The sequence below is a fragment of the Numida meleagris genome, chromosome 16 (genome assembly GCF_002078875.1).
Source record: "Numida meleagris isolate 19003 breed g44 Domestic line chromosome 16, NumMel1.0, whole genome shotgun sequence".
Lineage (NCBI taxonomy): Eukaryota > Metazoa > Chordata > Aves > Galliformes > Numididae > Numida > Numida meleagris.
Genome location: NC_034424.1, coordinates 9,539,282 through 9,564,246, shown reverse-complemented (window position 1 = coordinate 9,564,246; position 24,965 = coordinate 9,539,282). Strand labels below are relative to the sequence as shown.

General features: G+C 42.3%; 1 protein-coding gene across 2 annotated transcripts in view; it reads left to right on the top strand.

Moving 5' to 3' along the window:
* MAPKAP1 (mitogen-activated protein kinase associated protein 1) overlaps window positions 1–24,965 on the top strand; it is an 84,849-nt gene that overhangs the window by 26,955 nt on the left and 32,929 nt on the right. For both annotated transcript variants that reach the window (XM_021414023.1, XM_021414022.1), the window contains exons 5-7: window positions 8,519–8,691; window positions 12,591–12,767; window positions 20,204–20,313. In XM_021414023.1, coding sequence (XP_021269698.1) covers window positions 8,519–8,691; window positions 12,591–12,767; window positions 20,204–20,313 — 460 coding nt within the window. The remainder of the gene's footprint in view (window positions 1–8,518; window positions 8,692–12,590; window positions 12,768–20,203; window positions 20,314–24,965) is intronic.

Sequence of the window (24,965 nt, the reverse complement as noted above, 5' to 3'; positions counted from 1 at the left end):
TGACAGAATTAAAAATGAAGGAGCCCCCTGAAAAGCCAGTTCATTACAAATTAACAGTGGTCCTAGCAAAGCAGTGGGCTAAGGCGTGTCAAATAGTGATATGGATAAAGAAACCCAGCATTTTAAACTGTCAGAGCTCGGAGCATAGCTAGCCTTAGAACAAATTAATCACATATTGTCAACGCAAAGTTGCATCAAATTAACACATCGGATTCCAGCATATTAATGTGAGAATGCTTTCACCTGATTATTACTGCAAACCATTGCCACTCTCCGACTGCAAAGATATAATTAAATTGCTAAATAGAAAGTGCATATAATATCTCTGCATGCATTTAGGATGCATGAGCTGAAAAGATCACATCCTAGTAAGTGACAGTTTCTATTTGTAGGGAAACTTTTTTTTCCTCTCTCTTATTTACTTGAGAGTACTAGAGTATGAAATTAGAAAAGTTAGTAATGTTATTTGCACTCCATACAACTTAGGTGAAATACAGGTTTAATTTAACTGATTTGCCGTGCTGCGTGTGAGGGCATAATGAGCCTCACGCTCCTCCATACTTTTTCTGGGGGCAAAAAGAGGGAAGAGGCTCTTGGGAGTTTTGAAAGAAGAATGCGGGAAGTTGGCGCGCTACTTTTTTAAAAGGGGCTCTTTGTAAGAGAAATGTAGCCACTTTTATTAAATTTGTGAGTACTCAGAAAAAGTCATCGTGAGCAGGAAGTAAAAATCTATTGCATATCCAGGGAAAAGTGTAAGGACAGCGCATGGAGGTAGGGAGCAGTGGCGGGCACGCTGGGCGCAGGGCCGCCATGTTCCTGTCTCTGGGGAAGGCCTGGACTGAAGGGCACAGCAGTTGAGCGTCTTGCTTTTTGCATGAGAAGAGCAAATGGTGTTATTTGACAGAACACGGAAGCGTTTGCTCTTTTGTTAATCAACTTTGAAGTGCAAATGCTTTGGCCATACTGCTGGAAGCACAATTGCTTAGATTTGGTTTGATTAAATGGATATACCACCTCACTGACGAGGTGACCAAGTCACATGTAACCAAGTCACATTCGATGTAACTCTTCTTGGTGCAGACCAGCTCTAGGACTGTTCACCATAGATCATTTTCTGAAGGCCGTGCTGCTCAATCTTGTGACTTTCCTCTTGTAGCACAGGGGATGTGAACCATGGTGGGTGCACTGTGCCCTGCGCCCACTGCTCGGCCTCGGGGCACTGCTGCCAGCCCCAGGGCAGCGGGCACCCACCAGGTCCTGCTGTGTGCACAGCGCCGATACTGAGGAAAAATTCATAGAGGAGATGAGATCCCGTCTTCCTGAGCAGCCTGGCTGTGCTGTCACCTTCGGTGTCTGCGATAGATTTTAAATTGAGGGGGAAGAAGCTGTTGTGGTAATGTCACTAAACATTGCTCAACATACTTCCATAGGAAAGCCTTCCACGATAGGAAATTCTAGTTAGTAATAATTTGGAGAAGAGTCTGTAGTAAAGCTTGAGCATATTAACTATGAAGAGTTTAATTTGAGCTCAGGGAGGAATGATCTATCTAGATACATGCAGCAAAAACAAGGAGATTTCTGGCTGTTTTACAGATGATTTTCTCTTTCTTTCTAAGAATAATTGAGTCATTTTAATGATAAGCCTTGCTTGATTTCTTGGAATGGGCTGGATGTAATTAGATGCAGCTTCAACTTTGAAATGTTTTGACAGAAACTGTTGTCTTTGAGCTCACCATTTTTTCTAGCATCTGCCCCAAATGTTTGTTCCTTTTCTGCGATGTGCGACTTTGCGACTTTAGGTCAAATTTCAGATACAGCTCTGTTTTCTTTGTTACCTTGATCGCTTCCTTCAGGATGAGGGAGAATAATTAAACAGAACATCTTTTCCAAGCAGCTGGAGTCAAATTCCAGCTGACTGCAGCACCTGTGACGATGCTACCTCTGCCTCGGGCTGCGGTGCGCTGCCAGCCCGGCGACGCGGGGACGGCGTGCACAGGAGTGCCCGGGCTCGGCGGCGTAACGCTACTGCCCTTCTGTGAGCTTCAGATGGCAATAATGCCGGTGAATGCAAAGTGTCTGCTTTAGACTAATTAGAGGGATGATTTGTGAAACGCTGGCTATTTATTTAATTAATCACCGGCACAAAGCTATAAAACCCATATTTTAAAAATCCCTGTTAGTTTGCCATGTGGTTAATAGATTGTGGCACATTAAAAAGTGACATGGTGATGTATTAAAAATGTTCCACCTAAGGTTGGCAAATGTCCTCAAGGAACTTAAGCTGTCTGCTTTATGCAACAGAAGCATAGGATTAGAGTCTGATCTGTTTAAGGATTGAATATTTGTAGAAACATTTATCTTTTGAATAGCGTCTCTTCATTAAAATCTTGTGGCGTATTCTTTAACATACAAATAATGTTTATGGTGCAATTTTAATTAAAAGTTTTTGTTGCATTTTGTTATTACAAAGGATATCTCAGTTCCTCTGTATTAAACTGTAAAGTGTATCACCAAGTAAAATGTAAATAATTCTCCTAAAGTAGGCCATTCCTTTTCTTCAGTGCACAGAAACCAAGGATTGCTGGTAACGAATGCATTTTTGTTGCAGCCTTAGAAATTGTGTTTTGATAAATCTGAATACGTGTTTCCATTCTTCAGCAGAACTGTTGGAGCTGGCTGGATTGGTGCATAGCAGCCCTGGCTAGCTCAGTGCTCGGGAGGAAGGCAGCTCCAAGCACCGTGTTTGACTCCAGGGATGCTGCAGGGATTGTGCTGACCTGCTGCATGGGAGCTGCTTTCCTTCCTGGCAAAATGCCGCTTGAGTGTGGCAGGATTAAAGATGGACTGGGTCCATTTGTCCTGAAAATGATACCTCTGTGAAAGTAATTGAAGCCTGGGCTGTAAAGGAGACTATAGATTTTTCCCTCTGTTTCAAACGGAATTTGTCAGGAAAAAAAAAATGTAATAACAAGAAATTATATCCATAGCACTTTAAATAAAACGATTTTAATTTAAGGTGAGTCATGTAAATGAATACATGTTAACATGATTGAAATATGCTGTTACAAGAATTATATGTATTATTCCTCGCTCAAGACTCACATAGATTTATTAATTGTGGGAGTGAATGCCAGGAAGGAGCAGGCAGTAATTTTGGAAATTTGATTAAATGATTTTATATGTAAATCATAGTTCGGAGGTGCATATAAAAAATGGTTCAGGTAGAAGCATGGAAGGAAACTGTCCAGCTCTGGAGGTTATGTTTCTCAGCTGTGTGTTGTATAATTAACTGGTACGTTAGGAGGGGGGCTGGAATAAAACATGAGTATGTGAACGCAGCCTGGAGCTGATGTTGTAGCGATCGTTGCAATGCAGATAAAGCATTTCTCATAACTGCCGCTGCCTACTGGAGCCTTTGAAACATCTGGACCTTTAATTGAAAAATAGTGTGATGCTATACAAAGCAGACGTGCTAAGTGAAGTCAACAATTCAGAATAAAAAAGTGTTATTTACCTCGTAGTTAAATATTCATACTTTGTTATGCTTTGTATAACAGGAAATTACTGGGTTAAATTTTTATGAATAGTGGCAGCACAAATAAGATAAATTAAGTCTTTAACAACGTTAATGGAATTTTACATTGTTGTCTGCTAAGCCTGCAACACAGGCTGGGAGAGGAGGGAGAATCCGCCCCTCGGGAAGGGCCGACCCGGATGCGCCGCTTCCGAACTGCGGGCAGTGCCGCGGCCACTTGCTGCGCCTGCTCGCCCCGCTGTGCTGCTGGCCTCAGTGGAGGCGTTTTCCGTAAATGACTTAAGAAAAAGAGAAGTAATCGTGTGATTGCTATTGTAAAGAAAATTACCCGTAACGGTTAACCACCCGGTGAAACGAATGGAACTCTTACTTTCCCATAGTAGTTCATAGTATGCTGTGCTGCAGAGTAGAAGGGCTAGAAGTGCCCTGTATTTTCATATGAACGCTGACGTAGTGCTATGCCTGTGAGTGTTCCAGTCTGCAGCTGAAGGTTTTCTCCAGTTCTGCTATAAAACTCTGCGAATGAAATGAACGGACTCTGTTTTAAATAATTAACCATCATATAACGTTAGGTGATGCTTCACTGACCGCACCAAAATCTACTAGTTGCAGCTACCTTTCACTCCCATGTAGTGCGGCTCTCGGATGTTGGTGCTGCTAAGTGCATCCATCATCCTGTTCTGCTGCCAGTGTGCTCTCTCTGAGCCATATGCTGGTGGTGTCAGCCTGCACTACAGCGTAAGGGTTTCTGCCGCGTTCTTACTGAAGGCTTTCAAGATACTTGGTCACTGACACTTTGAAAAATCATAATAATATTAATAAAACAGTTTTTAAGTGAACTTTCTTGCCTACTCCATCCCTGAAAAACAGTTTGAATGGAGTGAGTATGACTGTTCTATTCCCACTTATTTTGAATGAAGAAATCATTAAAATACTTCTGTTTGTTTTAAGAGGTTAAAAAATGTAGATTTTCAGTAGTCATCTGAGAAGAATATAGTCCTTTATATTGCCATAAACATCTGTGCTCTGATCTGTTAGAACTTTTAGTTGTATTTGAAATATATTCACTCGCATTAGCATTTTTTCCCTTCGTGTTTTTCCTCTCTGTTGTTGAAGCGTGTATTTGAGCAAGTGGTGTGTAAGAGTCGGTTTCTGGATTGTAAGGCAAACTTCCTATCCTGTCATCTCAAACGAGAACGTTCCTCTTGGTTTAAAAGTGAAAAGAAATTTTACATTTGTAGAAGGATAAGCATTTGTTTCCATTTTGTGTAATGTTCAGCACTGTTTGCTGGGAGGTGAGTCAATGACTGGAATTAATTATAATTACTGAAGAGACATATACTGATTGAGCAAATAAAGTAGTAAGCTCATTTGTGCCAAGGCCATCTAATTAAATGCTAACTTTGGATAAGCTAGATGTGCATGAAAGATTAATTTTTGGAGGTTTTTATGACTCCCACTAAATAATGATTCAGTAAAATCTTTGCATTATATCATTAGAACATCTCATCTTAAAGTGATATAACATTTAGTCACAGAACTCTATTGTACGGGAAGATGCAGTAAATTATTATTGCTGAAAATTAATCACTCTTCTCTAGGAAATGTTTATGGACTTTGTTTTAATTTTCCACTGTGATGTGCAGCAAAACAGCTCAGAAGCGAGAAGGGCGCAGCAGTCAGGCTTTTCTCAATGACTTTCGTTACCTGCCCGCGATGCGGGCACTGCAGAGGCGCGTTGAGGATGAGTTGTCCTTGTGAGGGACATCTCCCTGCTCGGCTGCAGTGACACCAGGGCCCCGCGGCGACCTGGCCGGGGTGCGAGGCACCTGGAGCTGGAGAGGGGTGTGCGTTTTGTCAGGGGCCGTAAGCAAAAGTTTAAGTCTTAGAAAGACTTCCTGTGTTTGAAGAGTTGATAGTTGAAATCTGTATCTTTTTTTTCACCTATTCTGTTTGCACTTAAAGCATATTTGATTACAGACCGTTTTTTAATGTCAGATATTTCTATAACTATACGTAGCCAATTGAAGGTCGTTCTGTATGCGGTTTTCCTGTCATAACCGTATCCACTGTTTATATAATTAAACATTACATCTTACAAATACAAATAGAAAACCTATTAAAATTCATAATTTGACTTACCTATCATATTCTTCACTCTCATGTCTGGAGGCAGCAATGTGCATATGTGCTGTGGTGCCACTTAGCTTCTTCTAATTAGCCCGACAAATACCACTGCCATTATCTTTTTTCAGAAGTTTATTTATTAATGGCCATAATTCTCCTAAGCTTACCGTAGCTGCTGCTGCTTTCATGTTTAATTGTCAAAGTGCAAAAATACGCATTGATCTGCTAATTAAAGTTATGAAAAGAAGAAAACAAAATCTGTGAATTCAGAAGATGATGCTTTTCAGGCATCGCAAATAACGGGCATAACTGTGTGCAGCTCATGTACAGCAGCAGCAAGGACGGCTGTGCCGCGCTGCCGGGCTCCGGGGTGCCAGCCACACACAGGGCTCTGCAGGCAGGGAGCGAAGGGAAGCGGTGGCGTGCACACCCGTTAGCAGTGGCTGGGGAAGTGGTACCCACACTCGTTTGCCTCAGGGCTGCCTGTGCCGCGCTGGGCCGTGTGTGCGTGTGAATTGCTGTGCTACGTGGCTGATGATAAAACGTTGTTCCTGCTTGGAGTGGTGAGCTGAAGATGCTGTGGATACAGCAAGCTAAAATTGTTGTAAGATTGGAAGGGAAGTGCTAGGTAGTCTTAAGAGAATCTGTTAATGAAAATATTAAGAGAATTTTCTATGATTTATGTGTGTTTTGTGTGTGTTGCAGTTACTCTTGGCTTCTTTAAAGGATTGGCGGAATATAACATTGCTAACAATAAAAGCTTAATGGAATCAGATTTGTGATTTCCTAGAAAATTAACGAGATATTTTGTCAATTTTATTCCAGACTTCATTTGTCAGAATATACAGTGTCCAGTGACAAGCTAAAAGAATTTTTTGACAAATTAACTATGCCACAGGTGACAGATCAGGAAAATGTTAATTTAACGGCCCCTTTATGCTTCCCAGATTTATTGGAAGCTATTAAGGAAACTCCAAATAGTAAGGCCCTTGGCCCTGAATAGATTTTCCATTGAATTTTATACAGGATCTATTAATAAAGTTTGCTGCTGCCTTTTTGAGTGTAGGTAATCGCACTTCATCTTCTGGGTCTCCTCAGCCATTTACATTGGAATACCATTTTTAGTTAGGAGAAAAACGTAATTACACTTCTAGTAGTGTCCCTAATCAGGTTCTGAATGGTCCCTCCTCCTGAAGTGACTGTAAGCACGGTATAAACTCCACATGTTGTGACAAGTTAAATCCTTTGTGACCGGGTCTTTGACTCGTCACCAAGACTAATAGCCCGCTCTGCCCTGTTCGGTCCCACCGCCTACCGAGCCAGGCCTGAGAAGCTTGGCACAGGTGGTAATTGAGCTCTGTGGGACTTTCTGCACAATTAATATTTTGCACAATCAGGCTAAGAATGGATTCGTTCTGTCCTGCGAACCGTAACCTGGTGCTTTGGACTTCTAAGGCTGTTTCAGAACAAATATAATCAATTTGTAGTAAAACACATCCGTTTGTAATAGAGATTTCCTCCCAGCCCTTCGGCTTAGTGATTGATCAGCCCAAGACATGACCCATGTGTTTATAGGCCATGCAGATTTTTCTTACCTAATGTGACACCGAATGTTCTCATTATTAATAGAAATTCTAATCAGCTTCTAAATCTCAGACTTCGGCTTCTGTTGGTTTTTTTCAAGATTCTGAAGATCATAATGCTTTTGACCACTTGTCTGTTGTGGCACTGTTGGTGCTGCTCCCCTTGCTCAAAGAGCGATTGGAATCCCAGTCTGTGTATGAATTGCCCGTGGTGAGTCCTCCTTGTCCAGAGGAGCAGCATGGTGCAGTGCTCGGTGAATTCCACAGAAGATGGGGCAAAGCTGACGTTTTCTTTTAAATGAGTAAACCTGATTTCTTCTGTACCTGAACCACATGGGAAGGGGAAGTCGCTGCACTACAAAAATGCTTTATTAAAATAAAACAACAATTATATTTGAATGGATTTAATTAATACTTTTAGCTGTGCTAGTATGAATAACTCTAATCTTTAAATTCCTATTATTTCTCTGATTTATAATCACACTGAGGGATCAAATGGTTTTTAACAATATATTGAAATTAGCACATGGCATTTAACTCCGTTTCATACTCTCATTGTAGATTTACAGTATTGGATCCTTTTATTCTGTTACTTAATACTCCTGGTGTATAATTCTAATGATATTTTCTTCTCTCAGGGCCTCTATATGTGTGCAGATGGAGACACACAGTTACACCAGGGGTGCTTTTCCGGGGGGTGTCAGAACATGCCATGTTTTTTCTGTTCAAAAGATTTCAGCTGTAGATGTGATCGGTTCTCTCGGCAAAGAGAGACCAAGCGTCGCTTTGCTCTTAGTCACGTGCTTGCAGCGCAGCTTTGTGGCAGGTCTGTGCCAGCTGCTGCCCACACCGCTGCCCACGCCGCTGCCTGGCCTGTGGGCACGGTGCCTGCGGCGCTGCCAGCTCCTGCTGCTCGGCTGCTCACACCTCGGAGCCTCGGGTTCACGTCTCGTTCGTTTGTATCTGCAGCCAGGCGTGTTAGTTTGTGTGGGAGGTTTTCTTTTTTCTGTGATTTCCTGCAAGAATGTGGAATCTTGTAGTGAAGTTCAGACTTACGGAAATCAACAAAACCTTTGCCAAATCTTTGGTATCGCTCCTGCAGATAACATTAAACAGCAGTAAATGAATCAGAACCTAAGCATTCGAACTTCTCTCAATTTTAAGTCGTAGCAGAGTATTTTGGTCTTGTTAGTGAAGAGAACTCTGCGTACCAGATTTTGTGCTAGCGCTGTCATGCTTTTGTACATTCTAATGAAATGTATTTTCTCAACAGGGCCATGTTGGTACAACGGCAACCAAAAAAATTGATGTCTACCTCCCACTGCATGCAAACCAAGACAAACTGCAGCCCATGACAGTTGTGACGATAGCAAATGCCAAGGTGCATGACCTGATTGGACTAATATGCTGGCAATATACAAGTGAGGGACGGGAACCAAAACTGAAGTAATGTTCTTTCTTTACTACCTCTTGATCTCTGATTTTCTCCTCTGCAGCATTTTTGCATAATGAAATAAATTTTCATGTCAGTATTCTTGTAGATAAATCTTAGAGAAACCACCTACACATTTCTCTGTATTTCCTTTTGAGAAATACACGTACATCTATATCCATTTCTCTTTCAATTAAACTACTGGGTGCTGTGTAATGACAAGCATATGAAACCGTAGAGCCGTAAATGAATTATACTTTCAAAATGTTCTATGTAAAAGTAGTATAAAACCAATCTCTTCTGGCATCATGGAGGCATGTTCTATGTCCCATCTATTTTCTTGTACTGTTCTTAATGGCTAAGATCGCAAGGGTGTCAAATAAAGCGTTGTACTCCTCAGTAAGTCCCTCCTTCTGTTTGTTTTGAGAGAACATACCCGCATTGCACCTCTGTTATCTGTCACTGAGGAATCCTCCTCTAGATTCACAGAGAATCTTTGATAATCATTGCTTACCACCTCTTCAGCGTGAAAAAACTCTGCCCCTGAATTTTTTGTGACTAAATAATGGTTCGGATTTGTCAGGCTGGAGAACTAAGATTGTTGAGCAAGCTCTGTTAGTTCATCATGGTTGCCGGCATAAGGAGTATGTAATGCAGGTGCTTCAGACCTACTGCTCTGAGTAACTTTGCTTTTAGAACAGTTCTGTAAAACGCAAGGAAATATTTTCTGCTGGATCTTAGAGCGTAAAAAGCCCCTTAAAATAGTTTATTATAGAGTTATTGGTAAAAGCTATGAGCAGGTGACTTCTCAGGTGCAAAGAAGGGTAACCATTTGGATTGATGTTTTTGTATAAGCCGGGCAGTTGTTCACATTTGCATTGTTCCTGGAATGTTTGATGAATGTTTTTCCTCTGGTGTCCTGCTCAGTAGTCCTCTTTCCCGCTGTAGCACGGTTGTAATTGGAAAGGGAAGGTGCAGAGAGGTCTCTTGAGCTGCCCTTCTGTAGGATCCTGAGGTTCTGTTCATCTCCAGTGAATAGAAATAGGGCAGCACAGGAAAGCAACCTCTCAGTTTCATTGATATTGTTGCCTCAGATATAGGACTTGTCTTAGCAATTCTGAATGGACATATGAGATGTTTTGGAGGTTAAGCTCTTTGGTTTGGTCTCTTTTTTTTTAAGTGAAGAAGGAATACACAATTATTTGCAGATGGTGCCATTTCAGTTGCTGTTAATAATTTCTGTTCATTATATCATAGATTCAAGAGTGTCCCCTGTGTATTATTAGTTTATTTTTTAATTACTAAGATACTGCTAATATCAATCTTTGGACACGCTTATTTTTCAGGAGCACAGCATACTTCAAATGGAACAATGCCAGGGAGTAGTATTGCATGAAATATAATTGCCCCCAGCAAAAGTCAGCAATGGGAGGAAATGGATTTCACTGTCTGCCTTGGAGGATAAGGTGTTATGATGTGTCAGAGAGTGATCATCACCAAGGAGGCTGTCTGATGTAATCAAATCTCAGGATGGAAATAGTAAAATAAATAACAGAGTCATGAGTTCCCCAAAACGGTCTAGCATTAGTAATTGAGAATGTAGATGCAAATGCTCTGAGACAGGGGTAGAGCCTCAAGATTCCAAGAAGTTTTTCTTGTGTAGCTGTTAATTATTTCTCTCATCTTCGTTATTTTTTCCATCTTTGGTTGGTTTGTTTGTTGAGCATTGCTGACTGCCCTGTCCTTTAGCAAGGATTGATTTGACTGTAGATGAATTCTCATCAGAATAAGTCGATCTTAGAGTTGTGATTCAATCTGTGTTAATGTTCAGGAATGCACTCCATATTTGAGGACATCTGTAACCCCCTAAATTTATGAGATGTAACAGACATTATGTATTTTCAGTATAATTGGTGGAAGATAAGTTGGTATCACCACCACCTTTTTTGGCACTTGAATCGCTTTGAGGCCACACTGAGCATCATTTGCTGCCTGCATGGCTGTATGTCCCTTTGGGTTTAATGAGAATTATGCAAATGGATCAAGTACCAAATGAAAATGTTAGCTTGATTTATACAGAGCTTTAAGTGCACACCAGGCTGCACAGAGGAGAATTCTGTCAAGCAAATAGGTTAGGAAATCAGCAGTGTAAGGCCCAGATCACAGCTGTGGGAAGGCAGGCAGCGGGCAGCTGTTCAGACTGGAGGGTCTCGTGACGGGGGGTAGCTTCAAAGTTATGCTGGACTGGACGGAATGAGCACGCAGGGTTGTGTTTGTATTTGTAGAAATCCAAATAGAATCAGAGAAGGACCTGGAAATCATGCCAGGCACTTCTCACAACCCAGGCAGGATCAGCTGCATCTGTTACTCACAACCTCTTCTGCTTCTCTTGTTCCTGAAAAGACTTGCAGCAATGAGAAGCACGCCATCTCCCACATGAGTATGCTTCCTCTGTTTGTTTCAGAGTCCTGCTGCTGTATGAATTCTGTCACCAGTGCCAGCTTTCATCAGTTTCCAAAAAGTCACTTAAGTGCTCTTGAAGTTAAAAATTAATTCTGCAGCAGCGTTTGAGTTCTTCAGAGCAGTCCAGAGACTCATGAAAGTTTCTTTAATAGTATTGCATGACTTAAAAAATTCACAGTGACAAACACGGCTGCGTTACCTTTCTGTTAGCAAATGTACAGCACACATTAATAGCAACACATCATTGTTACCTGTTTTATGTAATAAATATCTTAGTCGTGACAAGATGCTTATAGATCACCTGGACTAAGCACTCTCAATAAAGCACAGTTGCAACCAAAGGTTTGTGAATTAATTGAGAAAATTGCAAATCAGGTAGTCAGCGAAATAATTCATTGTCACATCCAATCAATAAACTTTGTAAATCAACTCATTTAATTCAAAAAATGATCTATATAGATCAAGCAACCAATTAAACAATTAGCATACACTTTGCAATTAATTAATGTAAGCATCAATCATGCAATTAAAACTCCAAATTTAAACTGCAGAGTTTAGAAACATATTGCCACGTGAACATTCAATACTTTAATGCTATGCAAAATGCCTGGATGCTGGCAGATTTATAAGAGAATACTTATCTTCAGCTCAAATTTAAATATTAATTTTTGAAATAGTGTTAATCAGGTGTTCCTAGTAATAAAATCTACATTTTGTGTAGTTAGTTATTTTCCTGTGGAATTTAGTATGTAGAAAGGAAAGAGGCTTATATTTTCCTTTATTTTTTCCCCATGATGTTTCTGTTGAAAAGTGGCAGCGTTACTCGGCTCTCACTCGTTAGTTTGCACTGACTTTTAGCTGCTTTTAGTTACTGGGAGCTGTAGATAGCTGGAAATGGCAGCTTTTCTGCTTATCACTGTTACTGTGTCGAACAGGATTCTACTTTTCCTGCAGTTTATTTCTTAGCTTCTGTTTACTACACTGCTAACAATCTTGAGAGTGCTCCCTACTTTTCCAGTGCGTGTTCAATAATTTTTTTCGCGGTTGCTTGACCTGAGTGAGATAGGGAGACACTGCTTGTCTTTAATTCTAGTATTTAACTGTCATATGATGAATAAGTGTATTTTCACAAGTGGGGAGCATTACTTCCATATTTATGAAGCCGTGAAACTCTTCATGACCTTAGTGCTTAGTGGAGTACGGTCCCTGTTGCTCCTGCTTGCAGTTCCATCAATGATGAAGTGACACTTGCTGCCTTACTCTGCAGTGCCAAGGTACCTTGTGGCATACGTACCTATGAGCCATCAGTGGCTTTTAAGTATATTCCTTCCGTATGAAGTCTGCGCGCTTATTAGTTTTCTACAGCAGTTAGAAACTGACATTGATCTGATGAACTGAACTGGTTGTGTAGCTTCCCTCCCAAACAGACCCGTTTCCTGCTTTCTTTCAGCGACAACGTCAGTGCCTACTGCCTCCATATTGCTGAGGACGATGGTGAGGTTGACACAGATTTTCCACCCTTGGATTCCAACGAGCCCATTCACAAGTTTGGCTTCAGCACTCTGGCGTTGGTTGAAAAGTACTCCTCTCCCGGCCTGGCAGCAAAACAGTCGCTCTTTGTCCGAATGTGAGTATGGATGCGAACCGTACCGCCACCTCCGCACCCTTTTTCTTCCCTACTTTTCTTCTGAGGAGACCGTGTATCTACAGCTCTCTGGAGGCGTGGGGCAGTGGGCAGGCGGAGGGAAGCGGGGCTGGCAGCAGCGGGTGAGCCCCATGTGGGTCTGAGCGTGCGGGGACCTCAGTAAGCCGTTCTGTCTATGGTTAGTGTGGAAAACGTGGAACTATGGCACTTTGCTTTTAAACTCGGATGGCCTTAGTTACTTCACCAAACCGCTGATAGCATCAGCCTCATCTTAAGTGGAAAAGTATTTCATGCTTGGATCTGAGAATGTTTCTTAGAGACATTTGAATGGAAAGAAATTTGCAGAAATTCCATGTGTGTTTCCCAAATGCTCGCTCACTTCATTCCACTGCACTAGGTCACTGGAAAAGAAAATATTCTGTCAACCATATTTACAAATAATTTATTCAAGGTAAACACATTCAGCCACACATTCAACTCATTCAACTGGATGCAGCAGTGTGGAAGCTGATGCAAGGAGGAGCTGGAGCAGTCTTGCCAGTCCCATTACAAGTCCTCCTTCAGTTTGCACAGGCAATGCTCCTCTGCCTGTGGAACTGCAGGGTTTAATTTCTTCCACCTGACTGAGGAATGCTGGGTGTTTTATCTGAAAGAGGGAATCTCTCTTTCTACATGCCTTTGTCCAGAGTCAATGCTACTGCCGTGAATTTGATTGTTATTGATTTTTTTCTGACAAGTCATCCTTTAAGTAATATTTTTATTTGCTGTTTTGCGAAGTACTGTAGCGAAATACAAAGAGTTGCTTTCTGATTTTAACAAGATGTTTTTCAATTCCCTTTTTAATATTTACAAGTCTCTTTTTAGCAGGCCCAAAAATGACTGCACAAATGGGCTTCTCCCTTTTCCTTTACACACAAATATGTCTCCTACCTCTTAACTTCAGCATTGGTGCAGCTGTTACAAAAAGTAGCACAGCAAATTATGAGGTGCTTATTAAGTAGTTCCAGAAAAATATGGGGGACTGATCTGCAGCAGCTGCACGAATGGAAGCAAGCCATAGGCAGGATGGTAGTGGTTGTGGCAGAGCAGTGTGAAATTCTCAGACTCAGAGTGTCATGAAGAGTTTATCAGGAGAGGAGGCATCATTTTTCTGTCATGAGAGGGCAACGTTATTCTGACAGTAGCAGACCATAAGATGTAACTCCGGGATTTGGTAGTATCTTCTTAGAAAAATTAAATCTTACGGGGCCTTTAAAAATCTCATGAGTTACATCTATACCACTTTGAAATGCAGTGTAACTCCAACCTGTGAACTGTGGGAACACTAAAACAAAGAAGAAGAAAATTTAAAATGAGTATGTCTCATTTAGTAGACTGTTTGCCTAAGTTTTGGAAAATAACCATTTTCTTTCCTCATCCTGTTTTTATTTCACATCCTTTACTTGCTCATAGAGGGGCAGGGCATTCAGTTTGCATAAGGATCCACTTCTCTGACTGATGCTGGTGGCAGGCCTGAGGTCCAGCTGCAGAGCTTGCAAAAGAAATGTGAAATCTTTAACATGATGTATGCTCTTGTGAGTCCTCTGGGCTCTAGCTTGGAATGTCCTGCAGATCAGAAATAGCATAACTGCATCATAAGTAGAGGTGCTTTTCTGAGAGATTTTTTGTGCCCATATGTTAACTCAGAATTGCTTGTACTCACGTACATAGTTAACATAATTAGATTAACATTAGAATTTTTAGAGCGTCTTCTAGAATAGAGAACTACTTGATCATCACTTGATCAAAAGATTGTTACTACTGCGAATTTAAATGTACGGACCATCTCATTTTTATAGGGATTTAAATTCTACATCTTCCTTCTTTCCTTCTCTTCCATCAAACCAGTGCATGTGGTTATGTTTTTATATTTTGCATCTTTTTTTTCTCCTCTTTATTCTAAAGTATTTCAGCTGCTGCTGTGTCAGGCATATGACTTGTAATGTTTATTAATATTGAATTGCTGCTGCAAAAACTTGATGCCTCTGAGAAGCTTCCTAATGAAGCATGGTGTTTTATTTCAGATCTCACCCATCCTGCATGTTGGATATATTCTCAGATGTTGTGCAGTCACTGAGCTGACAGTTATGGAACCTCACCAGGGACCTCGTTTCAGCAGGACATATTTGAGCAGAAACAGTTTGCAGAACTTTATACACTTAAACTCCTGCCAAGGCAAACTCGTAGTCACTTGAGTTAGTTATAAATACCCAGTGGCAGTGGTTGGAAGTAGCCCACGGTGCATTTTATATTCTGAGCTGGATGTGAATGTCTTTGTGGTTATATAGAGTAGTAAATAATTGAGTTTGATTAGGGAGAGGGACCTCATTATCCCCCCACCTGTGCCCAGCTGGTAGGGGAGGGTCGAAATGAAGCCATTAGCTGTCTCTCTTACTGGCATCTCAAAGAGCTCAAATACATCTGTGTCTTATTTTCTTTTCTGGCACAATCAGTCGAGCAAGCTAAGCAGGCATGACCGAATTTGGCAAGTTCCAAGGACTCTGGCAAAGTTACACAAGGAGAAGACGGAGAGCAGTCATTCTGGCTCCTAACTGCCCATTAGTCTAGCGAGTTATGTTTTTGGAAAATGTCTGTTGTGGGAAGGAGTACTTTGTCCAATGTCAAACATGGCATTCTCAAACAATCCTCTTTGATGTCGAATATGATTTGTCAGAAGGAGTCAAACAAAGCACCGCATTCATGTAAATGCAGACTCCTTGAGATGATGAAGTAATACCTGAAAGACTTTGAACGAAGGTAGCTTAAAATAAATCTGTACTACCATTTAGGGCTTTTTCCTTGGAAATTTTATGATCACTACTTGACATACAATATCTAATGGTGTTTCTAGGAGTTGTAACTCAGCTGCCAGTTGGCACATAGATGGAATTTGGCATACAGTTCCTCTGCTCTGCAGTGCCTTTTTCTGTTTTAATATTATGTTTAAATTGCTTTGACTATTATTTTTTCAAAGCAGTACCACTGCTATATCTGATAGATTAAGGTATGAAACATTTAAAAAATACCAGGCTTTCATAGTACATTTACAAATTCAATTCAAAGCTTTGAAATGTACTATGAAAGCCTGTAACTTAGCTTACAGAAGCACTCTCCAGAAAAAGCCTCTTATCACTTTTCGCATGGATGTAGGTAGTTGACAAAATGCATTTTAGAATATTCATAAAATACAAATTTAAGAAAGTTAACATAGGTGTAAAGTGAAGAAGGTGGGGCCCCAGGAGAGCAAATGGGGGGATAGGGTTCCCCAAGGAAGGCTCTGGAGGAAGCTGACGTGTCTTATGTTAGCCTATAGTGGTGTCAAAATGCAGCCAATTAAACTCAAAAGCACACGGTTATGCAAGGCTAACCTTAGATCCACAACAGCAAGATCATTTAGGCTCAGAATTAAACATGTGGCTGCCATAGTCATTCTGGTTCGTATCGCTGTGTACTTCATCGTGAAAATTACCCAGCTTAAGTTAAGCACGTTACATCAGCTGGGATTTTTAGTCTTAACTTTGACTCTGTGCTGCTCAAGTCGAGATCATTATTCATCATTCCCGGACACTTTCAGCCATGCCAACCATCCTCTGTAGCAAGCTTTAGGTGCTCTAAATTCTGATTCAGAATTTAAAAAAAAAAACAGATTGGAAAGACAGCTTTTGGAAGAGTTTGCTTCTCATTCAGAACAGAAGCCTTTCATCTTTGAAGAGCTATTTCTTTCTTTTTTCACACCATCCGGGCCCACAGAGAGGCCGCTGCCAGTGTCTGCCCCACCGCCTCCCCCGGCAGCGCCTGCCGCAGCCATCGCCTCTCCTCTTGTTTTCTTTTTCCTCTCCTGAACCTTGCCACCCTGGCTCCAGCTCTCAGGCTGTAAAAGAAGATGGAAAGCCAAGTTACCGCAGAATGATCACTATCATTAACATTCACGGGTGGTTCACTTATCATTCCTGACTGCACAGACATGGCAGCCGTTATGAAACGTCCACAGGTGTAGCACGATGATACATATTACATTGTGCCACAATGGATTTATGTATTCTGTAACAAAAGAAAAGTGTAATGAAAAAATACAGAAGGTAATCCTTTATTCCTCCACTGCACAATTTATCAGTAATGCCTGTGGATGATAAGTGCCAGGGATTTCCTTTGCTTGATTTAACCTTGTCACCCAGGTATGTTTGTGCAAAATGACAGAAAATACAAGCTAAGGAGTCTCTTTGGCTTCTAATTTGTAAGGAGCAATTTTAATTGGTAGAATGAGCTTTTCTGCTCTGCTTCCTAGCATGTGGTGTTGAGCAGAATAAGCTACAACGCATATAATTTGTAATGATAGTTAAGGAAATGCTGGAGTTAGGTTGGGTGAGGACAGTTCGTGCGCACCGTTGTTGCAGAGCGGGACGAGGCTGGCATGGTGCGCAGGGATGTGTTTCCTCCAGAGCTGCTCCCCGTGCTGCTCATGCGGGCGCGTTGCTGTAGGCCGCTGATGTTCCAGAGCAGAGAGGGGGCTGGGGCTGCGGGGCCACAGCACGAGGCGGGGGCCAGCACAGGCCCAGGGGCACTGAGAAATGGTGTCAGCCCCCAGGCTGCTCCGTTAGGGGAAGAGTGCGGCCTGCTTGTTGAACTGGAGCAAAGGAAGGGAGGAATGGGGATCTGAACTCTGCCTGGCATTTCTAACGCTGCTGGCGGTGCTCCAGAGCAAATATCCAAAAGTTTACAAATGTGGAGTGCGCTTTACATTTCATTGCTCTTGCCAAAGTCTCACTTACTGGATAGCACACTAAATATAGTAAAACACAGAGGTTTTTCTTATTTTGCTTTGATCGGTAAAATAAACTTTTAAAGATTGTTCTGGGATGAGATCCAGCTTCTGAGGCAAAGAATGGCCGGGGCTCAGGCATGATTTTGTAATAGAGTGTCAGGAAAATCAGGCTGACAGTTCTCAGGCCAGCTGCTCAATAGAAAGAATCGACCGAGTCGGGATGCACTGAAATGCGAGCAGGACCAGCACCAGCCTGTGCTCTTTAATGGCTCAAGTGTCAGGAGCTGAAAGACAGTTCTCCATTTCTGGGAGGTTCCAGATCTGTCTCGGTGTAGCAGCCTGAAGCGGACCAGCAGTGCCTCAGCTCGCTGGAACCGGGTGGATCTGCGGTGCGGGAGCTCACCCAGCTGCTTGTGAGAAACCTCAGTGCGAAAACATTTCCTACTGAAGGAAAAAAAAAATAGGATTCGGTTGTTTTGGAAGGCATTCTTTGCCTTTGCTCTTTTTTTCTGCGGTATTTTGGTGTGTTTTCCTGCATTTTGGTTGCAGTTCTCTGGAAACCTTGTGGTGCTGCTAGGCATCCTAAGAGTTGCCTGGTGGCACAGGTGCCTTTCACTCTGTGTGCCACTGGGCGCTTCCCAGTGCTTGGAGACAAACATCATGTCATCTAAATAAAAGGGAAAGGGTCATTTCCACACTGAAAGGACAGTGTCATTCTATGGAAGATTTCCATTTTAAACAACCTGCTGATCTCAGCTCAGCAGTCAGCTTGGCCCAGTGCTGGGTGAGGCTGCCAGCTGCTGAGGGGGTCAGAAGGCATTCGGTGCGGCCCAGCTCGCGCACCTGGCGGTTCACAGTACCAGGCTGAGGACAGATTTGCTTATCAACAAAGAGAGGTTGGGAACGTCTCTGCTTACTGCATGGCGTCAGTCAGAGCTGCTGAACCTTGGGGCTGTAGGAATGAACTCTCACGGCTGTGGAAATTGATGGTACTCTCATGCAGAACAGTGTGTTCGTCGCTGTGTTAAAAAACACGCAGCTGAAGTAGCAGGGAGGAAAGGCAGTGTGTGAGAAGCTTGGGTATGTTTGGTTTGGAGATATGTAAGAGTAGTAAATGGTCCAGAGAATGCCCATTTGGGGCTTTTGGGCAGTTTCATTTTTCTGGGAACAAAGGGAATTGGGAGTGAAATTCCAGTGAGATGGTGGCTGGGGAGGGGGCCGGGCCACGGCTACAGAGCTCCCAGTGAGCCCAACGGCAGCCCAGGCTTGGTATTGCACCGATGGCGAAGGCACAGGGCAGGAGTCAGGCTTTTGCTCTGGGATGAAGCCTCCCATGCAGAGGTTGTCCCATAGCCACCCTGTTGTGGTGCTGTGCTGGGCGTGGGTGCCGGGGGACAGCGTGCTCGCAGCTTTGGTGTCTGTAAGGGCAGAGGAGCAGCGCGTGTGCACGGACAGGGTCACCAGGAGCAGGGACGGGTGCGGGCTGGGGCTGGGGGCTGTCTCTGTCCTCCCTGGCTGTGTCTCGTCATGAACTGGGGGCCGTGTCTGGAGTGACTGGAGCTGAAACTCGTGTTCCCCGCGTTTGCGTCTGAAAGTGACATTTAATGTGCTCTTGTTTTTAATGATGCGGTGGTGTTGCTTGGATTGCTTTTGACTGCCAGTTGCTTTTAAAATACTCCAGCTGTGATGCACACAGAGAGCTCCGCTCCCTGATTAGAATTCTCAGTTGCCAGATAAAATGTTCCTCCTCCTGTCTAAATAGCTTTGCAAAACAATTTTTTCTGTGCAGCGCGGATCTTTCCCTGTGGGTGCCTAGCAGCTCTCAAATTTCTGTGCTAACTGTCTGCAGTGACATCTACTGACATGAGCAGAGATTGACTGCAAGGTCTAAGGGGCAAAATCCGCTGATATATTAATCCAGTAGCTCTTCTATTATATTGTCATCTTCTCTGCTTCCCCGGTGATGCCACTTTCAATATCTGCCAGTTGGTATCTTCCATAGCCACCCGCGTGCTGCTTTGTACCTCTCTGGGTGTGGAGCTGTGTGGGCCACGGCCAGGATGAGTGCCCTGCTGGCAGAGATGTGTCCCTGAGGTTCTGTGCCATCATGGTCACAAAAACGTGCCCAAAAGTTGCATGTAAAATAATGCTATACACTAATATTGCTGAAAAGCTGCTGTTACTTCTCTGAGTGTTGTTCTTCCACTTCTCCTTAATGATTTGCTACATCTGCCATTGGGACGCGTATGAAAATGACATTGCAAACTGTTTCTCTGGTATGTGCTGCGAAACGCCTAGGAGATGCTTAATAACGAGCACTGGAGGAGCTCCGTGTGCACGTTTGCTCATTTTTCTTTTTTAATGATGAACACAAATTGATCAAAAATAAAGATAAATTAGGAAAATCCTTGCACACCTTGAATCTCAATCCATTTTCTCCTTTATGTCTCTGCCTTTCAAAGGAGGTTTTCTGGGTTTCTCCTTTTAACTTCGCTCCTAGAGCACAACTTTGTTCATTGCTGTGCCTAAAAAGTGCTTTGCTTGAAAGAAACAACAATTGCAGTGGGCTGCCTGATGATGATTCTTTTGTAAAAATGCATGTACCTCTGTCTTGCAGAAATGCTGCTCATGGATTCTCACTTATTCAGGTGGACAGTATGAAGGTCACCATGAAGGATATCTTGCAAAAGGCCTTAAAGAGGAGGAAAGGATCGCAGAGAGGCTCAGGTGGGTTATTTATTGCATTTTTTAGGGAATAGGGTGCTTTTTCCTGAGGACATTTCGTATTGCTTTTTAGCTGTTGTGAAAGATGCACCGTTTTTTCAGTGGGTATTGTGATTTTCCGCACCACTCAGGAGTAGTTCTGTGCCCAGGTCTGTGTTCTAGATGCTGCCAGAAGGCAGGCAATGGAGGAACTGCATAATGGTTGCTGCAAAGCTGTGTACCCATTGCTGCAGGTATTTCTGAATGGTAACAAAGCCATTTGCGTTCATGTCCAGCCAGTGATAGCTTGAGATGATGGGAGGCATTACGGTAAGGCCAGTCCTTGATAGAATAGTTATTCTTTTAATTTATGTAAGAAAATGATAGCTAGTGTGAGTTTAGATAGTTTAAATAAATAGTTGTTACTTTTAGAGAAAAAGAGAAATCGACTTTCCGCAGCATTGTCAAAATAGTACTATGATAGTTAAGACATACCAACATTTAAAAAAGGAAAATGTACAGTACTGGCATTTATGTTTTACGGCAGTGCTTTTCCTGGGTATAAATACGCGTTCACATATATATTAGTACATATATTTCAGAAGTATAAGGCTGAGAGATCTTTCCAGCAGCAAGAAATAATTACTGTGAGAAATTGCACTGAGCTTTGTCACGCAACAAAGGAACTTCAATATAAACCTATCTATATACTAGGTAAAGATATGGATCTTGTCTTTGTAAATGAATGAAACCTCCTTATATACCCTTAGTTTTAACCATGTGAAAAGAAAATAAACCCCATTCTGTTTGGAAGTAGTAGTTTGGTGCAGTTTTTAAACGAGTATATAATCTGTCACGGATTTAATTAGCTATCTTCAGATGAAAGCTGAAGTTTTAATAAAAGTTAGAAGAGATAACACAGTGAAGGACACGGATGAGCTGTCTCAAGGCCATATTCCAAGGGAACGATAAGAGCTGTAAAAAATGGCAGAGGAGAGCAATTGAATGAAGCAATGAAAATCTGATTCTCGTAAAAAAAAAAAAAAAAAAAAAAAAAAACCAACCAAGAGCGCGGTGCTGGCGGGGCGCGGTGGCTGAGCCCTGCTCGCGGCTGCGAGCGCTTTGGCTGCTGGCCAGAAGCCATTGTTCACCCTCGGCTGTGGCGGCTCCGTCCAGATGTGCCAACTGCACGTCCCGGCTTCTGCCAGCTGACTGCGCCGTTTGATAACCGGCTCTCTGGATGCCCATCACTGGCCGCAGAGATAGAATTAAATGATGATGATCTTCCCACAAGTTGGGAGAGGAAACAATGCATATAAATCTTGATTTCATCTCAGCATGAGAAGTCTTTATCCATCATCACTCATAATGAACAAGTCGTTAGCTGCGATGAATGGTGTTCTGTTTTTTTCAAACACCTCTTTTGTTCACTTTTTGGGTGACTTTTATTTATTTCTTGGGGTCAGATTTCTCTTCCCCAAAGGGACGTGTCTAGAGGATTCACTTAGCTCCGTATCTAAACTACTCTCCCCCTTCGCGTAACAGATGTTATTCTTTGTCCATTTGAAATTTCTTTTTGCTGTTATTCTGTTATTTTGATTGTTTAGAAAAGGAATGGAACTGTCATTTATTCCTTCAGCTAATATATAAACTTCTGCTTTCATGGCACTTTTGCTCAGAAACTCTTTGTTGTAAAGGGACGTATTGGCATAAAATGTCTTTTTTTTTTTTTTTTTTTTTTGGACGGAGGGAGTTATATAAGAAATAATTTAATCTTGTTTTTATAAACAAATTATCCACGTGACTTTTTACCTCTTTGAAACATGACCATCATCCTTGCTGGGGATGTAAATCACAGCAGGATCCGCAGCTAAACGTCTTTTGATCACTTCCACGTGTGATTGCTTGTGAACGTGTAATGCACTTTGGTGAAGGAAGCGGCGTTGCTTGCAGATTGCGGTTTAAGCTCGTGGGTGGACGCCCCCAGAGCTGCAGCTGTCAGCTCCGTGAGCTGGAGTCGCTCTCGGGAGAGGATGTGCTCGAGTTCCCGTGTTACTGAGCCTTGTAAAACCAATGCTATTTATTTTGTATTTTTAAAATGTTGGTGAGCACTCGTAACGCACTGCTGACATCGTCATGTAGCACTGCCACGTGTGATGGGACCTCCCAGACTAGGTATTTATGTATTAAATTGGTCAGTCATAACTTAAACTTTTTTATTAAAAAATCCCCTTATCCAAAACTTCCCTTATTCCCAGTTACTGCAATTCATCATTCAGCAGATTTTAATTTATTTTTTTGGTCTCACGTGTCATTTTTGAAAACAGCAGAAATTGCAGCCGTCTGCACGGGGGGGTCCCCTTGCTTGCACTGCCCTCTGGACCTGGAACGAGCCTTTTTCCATCCCCTCCTGCTGCTGTTAGCAGAACGGGATGGAAATGCCACCTGGATTAAAGGGCACTTACACCTCAGGATGCAGACATTGACTGAAGCAAGCACAGAAAAGGATTTTTGTCACCGCTCTTCATGTAGCATCAAATTCTTCATTTTGGGAGTGAATATACCTCTTACTTTCCTTGGGAGATACTCAGATGAATGGAATTTGAGATCAGACTATTAGCAGAGTAAGGTCCCGTGCCTTTGTCATTTAAGTCATTATTAAGCAGTGGATTAGGATGTCAGAGCTCTGAATAAAAGATGACATAATTTAGGGAAAGTATTTCTCCTCATTCAGCAACTCTTTCTTCTAAGTCAATTGTTCTGATTCTTAGAGCTACTAACCAAATTGCAAACCGTGCATACGAACTTTTCTGCATATTCACCGTGCCTGCAGGTCAGTCTTCGCAGGACAAATGTATTTGTTGTGTTTACAGCTTCATGTTAGTTTCAAGTACTTGTATAAGGAATTGCTTTCTGACCTATTTTTACTACTGACTTATGTGACATTTTTCAAATTGGTCCTATGCTCATAGGAAAGTGCAAACCTCAGTTGGCTGTTCTGGGAGGAGGAGAGCTTAGATATTAGTCTAGCTTTCCCTGGCTATTTTACTCAGCTAGGAATCTGCAGCTTACAGGAAGGCCTTTCAACAAGCAATTGAGCCGCATGTTCCTGAAAATCCCCCAGCCCTCGGTCACCTCTGTGAGCCCATGACCTGAGCTTCTCAATTTCGGTTCTTTGTTTAAAAATGCCATTGCTGTCCTTGAAGCTGCCAACCTTTGCTTGTGCAGCATGAGGCTGTTACTGACAGGGAGGTGTCCTGACGAATGGCGGTGCGGAGCCCAGGTGGCTGTGCATTTTTGTTTTAGTACGTGCACTGTATTCATGTAACTGCACAGTGGACTACAGCTGCAAAAATAGTATCAATGCATTTATTTCAGAATTCTATTTGTTGAAAATACTAAAGCTGAATAAGACTTCTGATTGCAATCTAACTGCAAACCGATGATGATTTGCCACAGGAATATATAGGTCGATAGATGAGGACAGAAGTGTGCTGCGACCTTTCATTCATAGAAAGAACAGGGAAAAAAATGGGAAAAGTGTTCCCACTGTGCCCAGCTCTATTTAGATATTATGTTAGACAAAGTTACTGCAAAGAATTCAAAGTATTTTATATTCTTTGCAGTTACCTTTTCCTGGTGTCACAATGCTTTACACTGAACTTATGATCTCTGCTAATTTTTAACGAATAAATTCTGTGCAAATCCACAGGAAACGAAGGTGGAAAATCACCTGTTTGCGACATAACTGGGAGAAGCAGCCCCCTGAAGTCCTTTCATAAAGCACGTGGTTGCTCAGGAGCAGTGTTTCGGGGGACTTGTGACCTGTCCCACAAGAGATGCCAGTAGGGGGTTAATGGGAATGCTGTATCCTTGTCACATGCTCAAATAACAAACGAGAAGAAGTTTATGTGAATGGCGGCAAGGAAGGGAAAAGCCTGTAACAAACAGTCAGTGCTACGTACTGGAGAAGATAAATCTGCAGAGGAAATTGTTGAGGCAGATGTTTAATTAGTTGGAGTCAGGCTGGATAAATCAGGGTAGGAACTGTCTGTGCAGGTATGCCGGTTTGCCTGCCTTCTCTATGGGCTGCTTTCATTGTCTTTAAAACTAACTGTTCTTCTTGCTTAGGAAAGAAGCAGCAAAAACAGCCATATAAGCTCTCTCTTATTGTAATGGATTCCCTTGTGTACACTCATAAAATAGAAAATGTAATTGATGTTTTCCTATGGTAATGAAAAATAACTAAGTAGAATTCTTTATCATCAGTTTGTTTAACCTATTGCGTGCTCAGCAGCATGTACTGCAAATGCATATTTTACACAAGAGCTGGAAATAAAGCACTCTTGGTTGTGGAATGAGCTCCCAGAGGAGATTGGTGTAATCCAGCGAAGGACCAGCTCGAGGGAGCTCAGCAGAATCTTTCATACCAGGGCTTTGTGAAAATAGCCGGAATGGGAGAGTAAGAGAGTAAGGGCTGGGTGCTGCCCTGACTGCAGCAGAAAGAAGGAGAAGCTGAAAGCCCCACAGAGCTCTGCAGGGCCTTGTGCAGACCTGGCTGACGCGGGTGGAGCTGAGATGTTGTGAACAGAGCTCCGTAGAGCACCCTGATATGCACAGATAATTTAAGGATGGCTTTGTATCAGCTTGCCATGTCTAGGGATCTTTGAAAGTAT